General features: G+C 40.3%; 1 protein-coding gene across 8 annotated transcripts in view; it reads left to right on the forward strand.

The window, feature by feature from the left end:
* The window catches only part of TEAD1 (TEA domain transcription factor 1), a 299,630-nt gene that overhangs the window by 271,091 nt on the left and 11,054 nt on the right, over window positions 1-17,485 (forward strand). For all 8 annotated transcript variants that reach the window (XM_049890429.1, XM_049890431.1, XM_049890424.1 and 5 more), the window contains 2 exons: window positions 9,691-9,831; window positions 14,269-14,421. In XM_049890429.1, the coding sequence (XP_049746386.1) occupies window positions 9,691-9,831; window positions 14,269-14,421 (294 nt within the window). The remainder of the gene's footprint in view (window positions 1-9,690; window positions 9,832-14,268; window positions 14,422-17,485) is intronic.

A 17,485-nucleotide genomic window follows, 5' to 3' on the forward strand; every position in this document is an offset into this window, starting at 1 on the left:
ATTTCCAGAAATAATTCTGTAGCATCTCTTTAATCATGTCTTTGTGGAAGAGATGATAATTTTGTACATGTTTGAGAAGGTATACCCAAAATATAAGACTTGTCATAAACTCAAATACAAAAAAAGTCCTGATTCTTTCATTCAGAAAAAGCCATTGTTCCCCTTGTGCAGCTCACCTGACGAGTGTGGATTGGGGCTACGGTGGAATCCGTTGTATTGATTATGGACCACTGTCTACATTGGGGGAAACCTCTGTAGCTCTGTGCTAATCTCTGTCCTACTCAATATTTTAAATCAACAAGTTAACAAGGATTGATTATTGGAATTCTTAATGGCTGTCATATGCGTGGCCTGTTAGAATTTACAGATGACTTTTATATGCATTATCTCTTCACATCATCACAGTGGACTTTGGAAGCAGTCTTCTCTGTGTTAAACATGAGGAAACTGAGGCACAAATAAGTAACTCCAAATCACATTCCTGCTATCGATGCTGTCATTCAGATACGTGGATAATACATGTCTGGGATGACATAATGACAAATGAAGAGCCAGGAGCCACAAAGATCCTTATCTATAGATGGAATGGCAGTCTGAAACCAGGATGAAGTTTTGTAAAACTAATGTTGAACCCTGGGAAATAGGACCCGAAGAGCCTTGTGAGTGAGAAGGGGCAGAGGAAAGATGAGACTAAGGGGAACGTGCAGAATTGGCACACAGAGTGTTCTTAAATGGGTGCAGCTCGGAAGCTCTGTGTGGAAGTTATGGAGAAGCAGCTCGAGCTTAACAGGCGTGTAGACAGAATAATGGCTCCCTGAAGCTGTCCATGTGTCTGTAAATACGTTACATTGCATGGCAAAGGGGGATTGAGGTTGCTAATGAGCAGATGGAGTCCCTGGTAAGCGCTTGACTAGTAGCTAAAATGTTGATGGTTCAAAACCACCCAGAGGTGTCTTGGAAGACAGGCCCGGCGATCTTCTGAAAGGTCACAGCCTTGAAAACCCTATGGAGCGAGCAGTTCTACTCTGCACACATGGGGTAGCCGTGAGTCAGAATCAACTTGGAAGTCAGCTAAAAACAACAACAACAATCGGCAGATGAAGCCCTGGGGGGTGTGCAAATGGTTTACATGCTCGGCTGTTAACCAAAAGGTTGGAGGTTTGAGTCCAACCAGACGCACCTCAAAGAAAGGCCTGGCAGTCTAATTCTGAAAAACCAGCTATTGAAAACCCTATGGGACACTGTTCTACTCGGACACACATGGGGGTCACTATGAGTTGGAGTTGTCTAAATAACTAGATGGCAACCAGTTAATCAGCAGACTATCCTGGATTATCTGGAGGGCCCAGTGTTCCTGAAAGTGAAAGAGGACACATAAGAGAACCAGAGAGAGGGCAGCTGAGAAGGACTCTGTCCAGTGTTGCTGGTTTTGGTGATAGGAAGTCAGAAGACAAGGAATGTGGGCAGCCTCTAGAAGTGGGAAAAGGCAAGAAAACAGATTCTCCCCTGGAGCCTCCAGAGAGGGATGGCACCCTGCTGACACCTTGACCTTAACCTAATGAGACCCTTGTCAAACTTCTGACTTACAGAGCTGTAAGGTTATAGATTTGTCCTGTTTTAAGACAGTAAATTTGTGACAGCAGCAATAGGAAGCTAATACCACAGGAAAAAGAACTGTCTTAACAATTAGGACTGTTCAGCAGCACAGCAAGTATTATATCATGGTAATAATATTCCTGCGTTTGGACGTATTTATCCAGAATGTTGCTCAGGTCACTCTTTAACACTTCAGAACCTGGCCCATGACCAAGATTTTGAGCTGGCTTGTCCCCAGAGGGTAGGATGTGGTTTGAATTTGAAATTTGTGCTGGGAAGGTAGGTTTGTTCGTTTTTAGCTGTTGCTTGCATTTTTGTATTTATTTGCTTTTTAAAAACAGCCTGTGGTCAAATAAAAGCTGATTAGGCAAGAATTTTTTCTCTCTCTGATACCAGCACTTTTTTTGTCCCCCCTGATTTTCTTGCCTCCAGAACCACATGAAATAGGTTTGCTTTACACCTAGAGTTTTCAGTTGTAGGGAAAATGAGTCACTAGGTTGGGTAATGAATTCAGCTCAAATACTAGACTCATTACAGTTTGCCTCCTTCATTGTTGATTTAATATGGCATTCTTTCTCTGGTATTACCTTTGCTTCATGGGAGATTAGTGACCACATTTCTTTCTGGGATAGCCATAGTGTCATTAGCTGACATAACAATTTTCTTTCACATCAATACCTCCTCCTAGAAAATTCCTGAAGAGCAGCTGTGATATGGTTGGATAGTCACATGATTATTTTCCATGTTCAAGGATAATTGCAAAGCTGTTGTTATAGTGAATCAGTTATTTATAATTAGTTGGGAAGCCTTTTAAGATCTAACTTAATAAATGTACACTAATAACGAAATGTAAACTTTCCTCAAACTGTAAAAAAAAAAAAAAAAAAGATAATTCAAAGCCCATCTGTGTCTCTTATCTGTAGGAAAGCTAAAATACCCTACAACCCCACAATTCCATTTCTAGAAACATCCAACAGAAATGCATGCATGTGTTCATCAAAAAGCATATGTGAGAATGTTCACAGTAGCACTCTTCATAATAGGTCCAATTCGGAAACATCTCAAATGTCCATCCGAGGTAGAAAGGATAAATTGTGGTATTATCTATTCAATGGAATACTGTACAGTAATGGGAATGAATGAGCTGCACACATCAACATTGATGAATTGTGGAAATACAGTGTTGAGTGAATGAAGCTAAACACCAAGGAGTAAACACTGTGTGATTCCACTTATTTAAAGTTCAAAAAAACAGACAAAACTAATGTGTAATACCAGAAGTTAGGATAATGGTTCCCCTTGGGAGGTGCGGGGTCCCTTCCGTTTCTTCATCTGCGTGCTGGTTACATGGGCATATTGACTTTATGAAAATTGTTCAAGCTATAAGCATATGATTTGTGCACTTTTCTGAATGTTATATTTTATGTAAAAAAGTTAATCTTTACAACTTTAAATTCGTAATTTAGTAGAGTAGTTTCTGAAGGCAGGTTTTTATAGGGTGTATTCTTAAATTATCTCATTTTTGATAATTCTTGTCATAACTACAGGTCACCCATTCCAAATTAAAACTAATTAAAATTATTTTAGGAATTCTAAGGTGTTATGAATGATCTGCCACAGGTGTCAGGGTTCTTTGTCTTTAGAAAATGTCTTTAGAAAAGGGGGTTCATTGTCTTTAGAAAATTGAGAAACAATGGCAAAACCGTCTGAAAATCAGTCTTCTTTTTATTATTACAGTGCACCCACAGTTCTACTCCCCTCCAAAGAAAAGTCCTTTGTTGGCCTAAATCCTAAGTAATTACTGCAATTAGTATTGAGTTTTCATTTTATACTTACATACATACAAACACACACGTATATATGTATATACGTGTGTGTATACATGTATATACATATATGTACATGTGTGTCTCAGATTGTTGTTAAGTTGATTCCAATTCATGTTGACCCCATATGTGTAGAGTAGAGCTGCTCCAGAGGGTTTTCTTGACTGTCTTAACAGAAGCAGATCACCAGATCTTTTCTTCCTCGGTACATACAGCTAGACGGGTTTAAACTGCCAACCTTTAGGTTAGCAGCAGTCAAAGGCAAATTGTTTGCACCATCTAGGGACCTTATATGCTTCAAATTAGCATACTTATATTACACCCACTCCTCACTTATTGACATGGTTAGGTTCCAAAGACCAGGTCATTATGTGAAAATTGGCATTATGCAAAAATGGAGGATGATCACATCAGATCACAAAATGGAGTATGACTACATCATTATATAACTGCCAAATTAGATCATTACATAATTGCCAAACCACTGAGAATCGTAGCCCAGCCAAGTTGACACATGATCTTAACCATCACAGCCAGCATTACTCTCATCTTACACCTCAGATTTGTTAGTGCCCAACATGCATCATTAACGTGCAGAATAGTCGGATAGTAGATTTTTTACTATTGTCATACATGCAAAATGTCAGATTAACGAGATAGTCAATAAGTGAGGAGTAGGTGTACTTAGCCATTATATTACTTTTCATTTAATAACATGTGCAGACACTTTCTCATATTCATTTTCAGAGGAAGTTCTTACCAGTTTGGAATCATATGAGCTGGTTCAATTCTGCAGCCCTTACGGTGCTACTTTTCCTGTGGTTAAACAGCAGATTTGGAAATGAGCAACGACAGTACAGTAATTGAGTTACTTCACTTCTGAACTTCAGTTACTTCTTTTCTGTCATTCTCCGTGACTGCTTGGAGTTTTTGTGTTTAAAATGTAAAACGATGAACCAGTGCTAATATTTAGTGACAATAATTTTGTCATAGAAAGGAAGAAGGGAATCTTCAAAATGATTCATTCTACTGGTCAGCTACTTTGACTAACATTACCCAAGCACAGAAATTCATATGGGTAGAAACATAAGAATTGTGAAAATTTTAAGTGATTTTGCTAACGTCAAGTCATGGTAAAAAGCATTCTAAACTTGGTGAACATTTTTAAGTTGTATATATTGGCAGATTATTTTGGATATTTTATTTCTGTGTTTACTTCAGACTTTAAGTGTTCAAGTTTGTTTAGAGTTTAAATCTTTTGCTTGTCAAAAATAATGTCATTTATATAAATAAATTAAAAAAAGCACAATTAAAAAATGAAAGAAAACACTATGCCTAGGAAGTTTTTTATGATTAAAAAAAATAATAATAACTATTTCATCCACGGTTCTCCAACCACAGATATTTGTTTCATACAGCACCAGTTAACACTTCACCATAGTAAAAATTTGAAACCCTCACAGTGTTCTGTAAAGTCCTATACAATCTGACTCCTGTTATCTCTGATGAGGTGTAACCCTTAAGAAACCTCTCTCCTGGTTAAATTACCTAAGTATGTTTGAAAGTTTTTAAAAAACAATTTCATTTGTTCTACCATTGACTCCTCACTCATTGCTAATCCCCCTCTATCTCCCTTCGCTCCCTCCCACCCCTCAGCCTTACGCCAGAAACAGCAGACTTGATTATATGAGAACTAGCTTGTTTAAATTAAAACCAAACTACTTGCCGTCAAGCCTATTCTGACTCATAGTGACTTTATAGGACGAAGTAGAACTGCCCCATAGGGTTTCCAAGGAGTGGCTGGTGGGTTCAAACTGCTGACCTTTTGGTTAGCAGCCAAGCTCTTAACCACCCTGCCACCAGGGTTCCTTGTTTAATTTACACACTCAATATTAGCTAACATTTTATTCACAGTACATGTAAACTCATTTTTCAAAGTTGAAAAAGAAATTTTTTTTTCTTTATTGTGATTTAGGTGAAAGTTTACAAAGCAAATTAATTTCTTATTAAATAATTAATACACAAATTGTTTTTGCAACATTGGTCGCTAACACTCTCCCCGTTCTCCACCCCGGGTTTCCTGTTTCCCTTCATCCGGTTTTCCTGTCCCTTACTGCCTTCTCATCTTCACTTTTAGGCTGGTGTGGCCATTAGTCTCGTGCACGTGGTTGAACTGTGAAGCACATCCCTCACGTGTGTTATCGTTGGCCCTAGAGAGCTGTCTAATCTTTGACTGAAATGTGAACCTCAGGAGTGACTTCAGTCCTGAGTTAAAAGAGTGTCCGGGGGCCATACTTTCGGAGTTTCTCCAGTCTCTGTTAGACCAGCAAGGCTGTTTTTATTTATTTGTGTGTGTGTGTGTGTGTGTATGAATTTGAATTTTGTTCTACATTTTTCTGCAACTCTATCTTGGACTCTCTATTGTGATCCCTGCCAGAGCAGTTGGTGGTGGTAACTGGGCACCATCTAGTTGTTCCAGGCTCAGCCTGGTGGAGGTTGTGATAGTTTTGGTCGATTAGTCCAAGAAAAAGAATTTTTAATGCACAGGAAAAGTCTTGTTCCCCATAAACTCATTATCGTGGCACTGTTAGAAATCATCCTGAATATTCATCAGTAGGGCACATGTTAAATGATGGTGCATCCAACCTGAAAAGGATAGGAAACTTTGGGGGCAATGAGTTCATATTAACCGGAGAGGAAAAGTACAGAAAAGGAGAGAGAGAATGGTGGTACAACTGGAACGTAATTAATGTCACTGAATTGTACACGTAAAGTTGTTGGATTGGTGTGTATTCTCAACAACAACAAAAAAAATTTTTTTTAAAAAATGGTATATCTGAACAATGGAATAGTATGCAACCACTAAAAAGAATGGCTTTTTTTTTTTTAAATTCTTTTGAATACTGATATCCCATATCAGTACTGTATGATCTCTAAGGTATATCATTATTTTTTTTTGTCAAAAAGAATGATTCAGAAAAGTGAATATAATATGCAATTATTTGTGCAAAAAAAGAATATATATTGGAATATGCTAGAATAGCTCTAAAAGGACAGTCATAAAGCAGGTAACACTGGTTACCTCTGGGGAGGTTGACTAGCTCGTGGGTAAAAATAAAACTGTACAATCTTTTTACAGTTATATTTTCTTTATAACCATATGCATGTTTATGCTTTTTAAAAAGTGCTAAAAAATTTTTGGCATGAGTTACTTTGTAACAGCAAGAGCATAAATCCCACAGTAAAGAAGAATGTCACCAATAATCCATTACTGCAAAACACGTAAGACATGTTTCTGAGAGATGTGTTCCAAGATGATAGCAAAACAATGAGGCAGTGGCAGCTCTTGAAGACCCATTTTAGCACAGTCATGAGAACGTCCATGACTGCTTTGTGGACTGTGTGGTGGTAATTGCAGTCTTCAGAGCCCCTTGTGTGCCCAGGATTAGTTGGCAGTACTTCGTAGCCTTTGCCCTGGAAGCTGGAGCTCCGGTGGACCCAGCTACTCTTGGCCTTGAGTAGCTCAGATGCAGATAGAGGGAAGACATATATCCTTTACCACCTCACTGCAGTTTTATGGAACCAACCATTAAACCTTTAAATCTGAGAAAAATGCACGCCTGGGTATTTTTATTTGTTTAGGATTTATGCCCCGTATAATTCCAAAGGGTCCGCAGTTTGAATCTGCCAGGTGCTCCTTGGAAACACTATGGGGCAGTTCTACTCTGTCCTACAGGGTCACTATGAGTCGGAATCAACTCGACGGCACTGGGTTTTTTTATAATTCCAAAGACCAAATTACGAGGAAGCTTATTAAATTTATAGACAAGTACAAGTAAAATCAGATTGGAAACAAATAAAAGGAGCTATACACTGGTTGTTAGCCATTATTAGAAACACCTGGAATGAGTTAATGACTGCAGTTGAGCACTAAATTTAACTTTGAGTTTCTTGGCACATTAGGTGAAAAGGGAAATATAGAGCAGAAGGTTCTCTGTATGTAAATCCAGTTTTGCCTGAGGAGATGGATGTTTTCCTGCTACTCAATTCAAGAAGGAAATTCAAATAGATTTCCTTATTAAAAATATGTATATAGGATGACTGAGGTAATTTTCTTAGAACCTATGCTGAGCTCTCATGGTGATTAGTGCTTACCAATGTATTAAAATTAGCTAGTCAGAATGTTTCAAACCACGGAATGTGAAGTCTCATTTGAGTATCACATTCACCCACCTGTCAATAATCACCACAATAGTTCAAGTATTATCATCTCTTATTTAAAATAAAATTTAAAAAACCCATTGCTTTCGAGTCAATTCCGACTCATAGCGACCCTATAGGACAGAGTAGAACTGCCCCATAGGGTTTCCATAGGGTTTCCAAGGAGCGGCTGGTGGATTTGAACTGCCAGCCTTTTGGTTAGCAGCCGAGCTCTTAACTGCTGCACCACCAGGGCTCCATCATCTCTTATAGTGTCTCTCTACATTCATTCGTGCTGTCTTCCAGAGTCCTCTCCAGGCTGTGGTCAGAGGTGATTACTGGGGTGCAGATCTGATCATACCCTCTTATTGCTCCCATCCCATCTCCTGCTCACAATTCCTGTGTCCCATAAAAACCAAACCCATTGCCATCAAGTTGATTCTAACTGGTCCGATAGCTCTTAGGATGTAAAACCAAAATCTTGCCACCCCTGAGCCATTCCTGCGGTGGTCTCTCCCTTGATTTCTCTGTTCTGGCCTTTATTTTAAGCCCTTGTTTCTGACATTTACCCTTAAACCCTGTTCTCTCTGGGGGAGTGCCCTGCCTGCCTGAACAATCAGCTGCATCATTGGAAGTCCTGGACCCCTGGAGTCCGTCTCACCACTGCTGTTTGTTCTCATATCCCCTGTGTTGGGATCCTGTCTCTGTTGTAATGTCTTCCCTACTGGAGCATATGCCCCATGAGAGCCAGGAGTGGTTCAGCTTTTGCTCACTGTTGTATCCCCAGCTCCAGACACAGTGCCTGGTGTACAGATGGGATCAGTAGATAAATAAAAGAAGGGCACTATCTAGTCAGTGACCTAGAGCTGCAGCAGCCTCCCAGCCTCCCTCGCTAATGTCTGTTACACCATGCTGAGAGATTATACCATCAGGAGATGGATGAAGCACAGCCTTGATCACTGAATCGCTTCCTTGTTCAGAACTTTAAAGGGGTCCCCATTCCTGTAGATACAGTCCACACCCCTTATTTAGCACTCTTTGAGCCTACATTGTATTTCTCCCAGTCTCCTTAGTCCTTGGAGTCCTTGGGTGGTACGTATGGTTAACATGCTCTGCTGCTAAGCAAAAGGTTGGAGGTTCAAGTCTACCCAGAGGTGCCTTGGAAGAAAGGCCTGGCAATCTACTCTGAAAAATCAGCTATTGAAAACCCTGTGGAGCGCATGTCTACTCTGACACACGTGGGGTCACCATGAGTCGGAGTTTTCTCAATGGCAGCTGGTTTTCCTTAGTCCTTACACAGTAGATGGAATGAAGCCCCTCAGGTTTCTGCCCATGCTATCCCCTCAGCCCATCTCAGCATGTCCAAATCATAACAGTCCCTGTGCAAACACTCTTTCTCAACATCCTCTTAAATAATGCCTCTGGTTGGAAGTAATGCCTCCCGCTGTCTGAACTCTGAGTACCCTTGCATGGTTCTTATTTTCTATCTGAATTATAATTATTTTATTTACATATCTCACATATTGGGTTGCAGCTTAATCTCCTATAGTGCATAGTAGATACTCAATTTAAAAATGTGTGAAATGAGTGACAATTTGCATTAATTATTGAGAATTTTGTAAGCCAATTTTCAGTCAGAACCATTTCCACTTCAGATGCTGTAATTTTGAGTTAAGTTTGTTTTTACGGGTGTAACGAATACCCAGCTGCAGAGTCTGCTGTTCTTTTAAAAATCTCTAGAGATAAGTGAATATGAAACTGACTCATACACAGTTTTTTTTCAAAGACCTCATGGATCTTTTATTGCAAGGGTACAGCATTTTCATAGTGAATGCATGAAACTAAACTAGACAAGTGTAACATGTCATCTCAAGGGAAGACTGTCCAAATTAGCGCCCACTTCATAATTTGACCCAGGAACGATTTTTTCTAGCTAAGCAACACCTCCCCACCTCCCTGAACCACCCCTGCCCTCTACTCCAAATGGAGGTGGTTTCCTGACAGTTACTGCTTGTTGCCATGACTCCTCGGACGAGAGTAATCCCCACCTCCGTTTTCTTTCCAACAGGCGGATTTAAACTGCAATATTCAAGATGATGCTGGGGCTTTTTACGGTGTAACCAGTCAGTACGAGAGTTCTGAAAATATGACTGTCACCTGCTCCACCAAAGTTTGCTCCTTTGGGAAGCAAGTAGTAGAAAAAGTAGAGGTAAGTTGGCCTCTGTATAGTGAAACCTTCATTCAGGGGCACACATTGCCTTTTCTTAAACCTTCACTGGGACACCAAGAGTTTTACCTTTTTGATGTCTCTTCACCTTTCCCCTTTCTCCTTTCTTTTCCTTATTACTGCTAAAAAAGACAAAGTGATTTGAAAGTACTTGATAGAAGGCAAGCAGAAAGTTCCGTGCCAGCTCTCTCTGACTCTGCAGTCTGCCCTGCTCGACCAGCGGTGCTTACCTCTGCATGAGGCCTTGTGGGGTACGCTGGTATGGAAATCTGGGGGTTATAGATAGGACCTGCCCCCTAGCAGAAGCAGGAGGGTCCCAGTGATGCCCTTCTGGCCCCATCCCCAGGTCCAAGGGGACTCCCAGGCATTGCAGATAACAAGCAGGGTGGTGTCCGGCTCATTGGCACCTGCTTTCTCAAACTCTGACGCCTTGAGTTTAATAACGTTACTTTTGCCATTTGCTATCCCCTTGTTTTAATTATATCTTGTTATATATTGGGATCAAATACCTATTTATGGCTTTTGTATTTTGTGCATCTTCCCTTTTAAAAATGTATATTTTTATAAGAGTGAGCTGCTCTGTGTGAGTAATGTTTGTAGTTGGCAATCTGTTTAAAGTTGGATTATCCAGTGTCTTCTGTCCATCACCCAGCCGATCCATGTTCAATGAACAGTTTTTACTTGAAGGGGTCCCAGGCCATTGAGGAGCCTGACTGTGACAAGCACAATGGTACAATCTTGGGTTGTACCATGAGGATTTGGGATGCTCTTGGCCCCCATAAGTTCCTCAGCACAGGAGAGCTTCATGAGAGCTGTGTTAAGGACGGTTAGGGTAGCAGAAGAGGATATAGGTGAGTGGGTCAGGTGGGCAGTTAAAGCTTTAGATGACATGAGCTTTACTAAAGTGGTAGTAGTCGTTTTGAATAGAACTTTGAAACGGATTGGATATTAAAGGTAAAAGAGGAGGAGGCATGAAAGATTGCACCCACGTTTTATACTTGGAAGGACAATACTGCCACCCACAGAGATAAGGAGATAAGGGATCCAAGAGGAAATAGCTAGGGGGTGATTATAGATCTAGAATTTGGGAGAGAGAGGTAAAGGCTGAAAATACCAATTAAGAATAATTAAAGCTGTGGGAATGGAAAAGTAGCTGAAGAGAGGTAATGAAGAGAGCACAGGAATAAGGATTAAGTTGGGGGAACCAGCAGCCAGCCCGGGGGTGAGTAGAAGGAAATGTAGACAGAGAAGCAGAGGACCACAGAGGAGGAGGAGAACAGACTCAGTGCAATGTCCAGGAAGCCTAAGGAGAGGGGAGGTGAGACGGTTTCTGTGTAATGACACAGGGCTGGGAGACCTGGAACCGAGTGACTTGATCTCCTCTGAGAAGGAGGAAACCAAGTTCCTTATCCGTGGTTGGGAGCATGGAAGGTGAAGGTTAAGTAATTCCGCCATGTAACGGAATCATGAGGGATACATTTCTCTACATGGACATCCCCCCTGGGCAGGTACATGTGAAAAAAAAATGGACCACATAAGGTTTCTCATATTACAGATTATTCCCTGTCAGCTCCTTAGATAATCTACCCAAAGCTCTGTACAAGTTCAGGGAGCAGGGAATGGTTACTTTTGATGGGTAAAATCCCAGGAGTTTTCACAGAGGAGGTGGTATGATTTTGGCAAGCAGAATTTTACCGAAGTCTTTAATCCACCTTGAATGTATTTTGTATTTGGTGTGAAATGGAAGGCTGCTTACATTTTCTTCCAAAGAGGCATTTGTGTCAAAAGCGTTCATTAAGTGATTTCATCCTTTCTCACCTAAAGTGACCTGCCAGGTTAAGTTACCACATACCCTAGGGGTTGTTCCTGGATTCTCTCTATTCTATTCTCTATCCGTCACTATATAGCCCAATACCAGGCTGATTGGATTGCATTGGCTTTATAGTATATTCTGATATCTGCTAAAGCAAGTCAGTCTCATGATTCTTTTCCATGTTTTTTTCTAAGCTAGTAACCAGCATTTATTACTGCAAATAATGAGATCATTTAAATATGAAGAAGGTGAAAAAAAATCTTGTTTGGACAATCTAATTGTTATTGCATTAAATTTAGATGTTAATTTGGGGAAAATTGATATATTTTTGTTGTTAAATCTTCCCAACCAAGAACTGTTTGCATTTCCATCTAGTTTTATGTCTTGTAATAAGAGTGTATAGTTTTCATCATATAGATATAGCCCTTTCTTATTAAATATAGTCCTAAATATTATATAATTCGTTGCAAGTCCCCGTTTCTAGATTCTAGCTGCTAGAAAAGAAAAAAGCTATTGGTTTTTGTATATCTATATTCTGTTTATCTTGCCAGATTCTCTTCGTAACTGCAGTGTTTTTTTTCCTAAAGTCTTTGATTTTCTTTGTATAATCATGTCAGCAGCAAAAAGAGAAGTCTTTATTTTATCTCTTTTTTCCCAATATTTATGCCAGGTTTTTTTTTGCTCATTTGCCAAAACCCCCAACACAGTTATAAATAGAAGTAGTGATGATAGGTATCCATGAATAGTTGCTGTTAGTCATAGAAATGGTTTTGGTTTTTTGCCATTTAATATTTATTTTTCATTTTTTATAAATGGTCTTTATTATATATTTGAGTGCTTTCTGTTTCTTTTGTACTTAGAGTATTTGTTAGTGATAGTATTTTTTTCAAATGCCTTTTCAGCAACTCTTGCTGTATGGTTTTTCTCCTCCAGTTTGTTGATACAATGAATTAGGTTCATGCATTTCCTATGTGTGAACCACCACAGCATTTCTGAAGTAAGTTCCACTTTGGATACATCGATGGATTCTCCTTGCTGATATTTTATAGTTTTTGCATCTCCTGACAACTGACACTGGTGACATAGTGGTTAAGAGCTACATCTGCCAACCAAAAGGTTGGCAGTTCAAATCCACCAGGCGCTCTTTGGAAACTCTTTGGGGCAGTTCTACTCTGTCCTATAGGGCCGGTAAGAGTCGAAATTGACTTGATGGCAACAGGTTTTAACAACCAATGCAGCAATACTTTCCCCTTTTTCTTTTTGTAATAATCTCTTTATCAGTTGTTAGTATTAAATGTATATTGCATTCATAAAAACAATCAGGAAACTTCTTTGTGATCTGTCATGATTTGGAAGTAACTGTTCTTTAAAGTTACATAAAACTCAGCTATGAAACCATTTGATCTCTGTGCCTTTTTAGCTGGTAGATCTCTAAACAGCTTTCTAGTAACTTTCAGAGCAGCTAGTCTGTTGGGGTTTTCGTCTTCTTTTTGGCTTAATATTGAAATTTGTGTTTTGCCAGAAGAGCGTATCTCCTAGGTTTTTAGTTTTTTCTTTTCTCAGAGTTGAGTGATGTCACCTGTTGTAAACCTTCTAATCTTTCTGTAATTGTGGTTTTGTCTCTTGTCCTGTTTTAATCTTGTCCTTTAAAAAAAAAAAAAATTTACGCTTTTTCTAAATTGTATGAAGGGTTTATTTAGTTTGCTTTTTCAGTGAAACAGCCTTTTCATTTATTCTGTCTATTTTTTATGTTCAATTTCATTGATTTGAGCTTTCATCCTTATTTTCCTATTCCTGATTTCCTTTGTGGTTTTGGTTTATTTGGTGGGCTCTTGTTGTTGCTGTTAATTTTATTTTTCAAGATGTATATTTATTTTTGTAGTTTCTCGTCCTTAATGATGAAGACATATGAAGCTTCCTCACTAAGTCTCCTCCAGCTAATAGCTTTACTGTATGCCATAAGTTTTGATATATTTTCTTTTTCATTGCTCTCTAGCTACTTTGTAATTTCCTTTTTAATTCCTCTTTGATCAGGTTATCTACTAGTGTGTTCCTTATTTCTTAGTATTTCAATGGAATCTTCAAACTGCTTCTACCAACACTTTTATAATTTGTTTTAATTGACAACATCCCTCGCTGATAGTCAGAGGCTTGTGATCGGTGTGAAGTAGCCAGTATTCCCAAAAGGAGAGAGGTTATCTGTGTTGGTTGTTAGCCTGTGTGGTCTTACCACAGTAAAGGGGATTTTCTTTGGGCCTTTTGAAGACTAGGAATTCACTGGGCCTACTCTCCCAGATCTTCCCCAAGTAGAGGGTCACTGAGGCAGTTAGATGTTTTTTTTCTGAACTCTGCTACAGATAATCTATATAAATGTCTTTAAAGGCATCATCTTTCAAACACTTTTTTAATTATTTCCAGAAAAAATAATGCTTTCTGTGTACAGCAGTAAGCTTGGAAATAGGATTTTCTTTAAGAAAACACACATATAGTACAGCATAGTGCAGGTGATTAATACTTTCAAGAGACGTGCTTTTGCAATCAGCAGTATCTGTTTCACAAGCTTTGAAGTTAAGTGTAAAAATACTGAAATCCTTTTTCCCTCACAGACGGAGTATGCAAGGTTTGAGAATGGCCGATTTGTATATCGAATAAACCGCTCCCCGATGTGTGAATATATGATCAACTTCATCCACAAGCTGAAACACTTACCAGAGAAATATATGATGAACAGTGTTTTGGAAAACTTCACAATTTTATTGGTAACGGTTTCATCTCTTTTGTGTCTTGGGAGATTCTGGCAGCCTCTGCCATGAGGCCTGTTGGGGAAAGGAAGAAAGGTGGACCTGGGAGGCACCAGGGCCTGGGCCAAGGGAACTGACCAGGCTGCTGGGCTGGGCCCCAGGTGGTAGTCAGCAGTCAGAGTCACAGCATCCATGGGGCAAACATGGGCTCAATTTGGGTTTCAGTCTAGAGAAGTGAAGGGGTCTCCTCAGCAGGGACTTCTCAGCTTGGCAGACTGGAATTGAGTGGGTGATTAAAAGCAGTGTCCTAGATCAGTGGTTCTCAGCCCTGGCTGCACATCAGAAAGACCTGGATACCCAGACCACATCCTAGATCACTTAAATCAGAATCTCTGAGGATAGGACCCAGGCGTGGGCATTTTTTAAAGTTCCCCAGTGTAAAAACGGCATGACGGGGCATCAGAGATCCTCCTGTAACTTTATAAGGGAGAGACAGAATCAGCATCAGCCCAAGACTGAGCCCTATCTGTTGGAGGTCAAACATACTTCCACCCTCCAATCTTTTTACTAATTCTGATACCAGCCATCCCTCCCAGAGCACTCTACTTCTTTGCTGGGTTCAGTATTTCATTGCAGTGGCCGCACAGAACTCATATACTATACTTAAGAATTATGACTTGTAATAGAGAAGTAACAGGTTACAATTCAGGATCGGTAACGACTCAAGATACAATTCTTAAGTCAGGACAACTCCTCAGCTGTGCCCACACGTAGGCCTCTCTCTGACCCTTGGCCTTTCAGCATGGCCTCTGCCCTGCTCAGGCAAGTGTTACAAAGATTTTTAGCTCTGCCAATAAGTGCTTAGGGTACCCCACTCTGTCAGTAACCCTTGGCCAGAAGGCACTAAGCCCTCTAACTCTGTGGGTCAGCAAGCCAAGCTCCATCAAGTGCCTGGAGGCACCCTACTTCCACAGTAAGCCTCCTTCCAAAGGTGCTCAGTATTCTCACTCCGTGGGCCACGAAGCCCGCTGTGCCATCTCCTGCTAGTCTCCTGATTCTGCTGCTGCCAGTTCTCTGCCGTGCTTGCTGCTGCTTCTTGCCGCCTTGCACTGTCTCTGGTGTTACAGCTCTCTGTCTTCTGGGTCTGTGAGGTTCTCAGCACAGGGCCCCTGGGTCCAAAGGACACATTCCACTCCCACTTCTTGGTGGTAGTGAGTTATCTCCCCTCTGCTCTAGGATTGGCCTTTTTTAAGCCTAGGGGATGGCAAAATTAACCAATCCCCTCATTAGGGTTTCATACACCTTATTTGCACCCCACAGGGGTGCTATGCACCTTATTTGCATTATTAGCAAGCTGTCCAATCTCCTTGGTGGGGCCACACGCACCTTATTTGTGTAGTCCCACCCAGTAATTCAGTGGGAGTTACAAGACCATGGCTAGAAAGACTGTATAAAAGCAATCCATCACACCGCAACAAGGTAGTTCCTATGTGCAGCCAAGTTTAAGACTACTATCTGAAGTCTCAGCAACAAGGTATGCAAATCAAGTATGAGGCAAAAGTTGGGTCACTAGGTTTCAAACACACCTTGACTCATTCTACAAAGGATTTTCAGGGCCTCATAAGAAGTGCCATGCAATAAGATAGCAAAATACAAAATCTACGCACCAAGAGAAATATAAAATGCAGTGACTAGGAAGAGGAAAAATGCCCTTTGTAGTGCAGCTGGAAAGTATGGTCAAAACTTTACGGGCAGCAAAAAAAAAGGGGGGGCGGCAGCTAAAAGGGAAAGGAACAAAGAGTAGTTCTTAGGTCCATGAAGGGAAAACTTATCAGTTTCCCTGGATGGTGTTATGTGTGTGTTTCTCCTAATATTTAACTTTAAAACAGATTTCTCACTGGGGCTTCATTTGGGGACCTGGGAAGGTTATTAGGAACAGTGTCCTTAAAAAATGTCCCTACCAAATACACAGTAATGGGTTTTTTAAGGCTCATTTTTAAAATAACATTCCTGATGAAACAAAGAAAAATGCAAAAATAACAGTTGATAGAAACAATTTTGCTGAAAGGGACAAGATGTATTATGGTTGGCTATTCAGTCCCCTGAAGGCCTATCTTGTTACTAGGATTAAGAAGTAGAAGACTTAGAGCAGGAATTTTTTACCTGGATTTTTGGGATCCACTGGGACAGTGGTTCTCAAGCAGTGGTATGTGGTTAAAAGAAAAAGTTCTTCCCTCATCCCCAAAGAAGCCTTGATTAGTAGCTTTTGCCAATTTCTGTGGTGTAAATACTCCCTCAGTGGGCACTTTCGAGCTGCCAACAGTCGTCTGGCTCTAAAGTTCCTTATATCTAATGATTAACTCTCATGAACAAGTAGGAGCCAACTCCAACATAGCACTGTAAAAATAAATACATAGAATTTTAAAACATCTTAAAAGATTGACTCAGGAAGATTTTAAAAATTCTGAGGGGGGAGTTCCGGCATCATCTTTTGTTTGTTTATTTTTAAAGAACCCCCAGGTAGTTCTAATGTGCAGCCAGGGTTGAGAGCCACTGCTATAGTGGATTGGTAAATGAGCTGCCGGGAGTCTCAGTTCACAGACACATAATTGGTGTACAGTTGGCAGGCATGTAACTTACGTATACAGTTTTCATTTATTCTAGGGAGAGAATCTCAGTAGCGTCTCAGATGTGTCTGTGACCTTCTAAAATTTAGAAAACAGTAATCCAAGGAAAGATTGGAACAAAAAACTAATAACTAAGCCTGTTGCCATCAAGTCGGTTCTGACTCATAGCGACCCTATAGGACAGTAGAACTGCCCCATTGGGTTTCCAAGGAGTAGCTGGTGTATTTAAACTGCAGACCTTTTGGTTAACAGCTGAACACTTAACTATTCTGCTACCAGGGTTCCATACATGTTCTTTAGTAACTTTTGCAGGCCATGGTGAGTTAGTGGTCAGATTCTAGCCTTCTGTGTGAGAGACCTGGCTTTAGTTCCTGGCCAGTGCACCTCATGTGTAGCCACAGAACTCATGTGTCCATGGAAGCTTGCATGTTGCTGTGCTGCTGAACAAGGTTCAG

The sequence above is a fragment of the Elephas maximus genome, chromosome 7, assembly GCF_024166365.1.
Source record: "Elephas maximus indicus isolate mEleMax1 chromosome 7, mEleMax1 primary haplotype, whole genome shotgun sequence".
NCBI lineage: Eukaryota > Metazoa > Chordata > Mammalia > Proboscidea > Elephantidae > Elephas > Elephas maximus.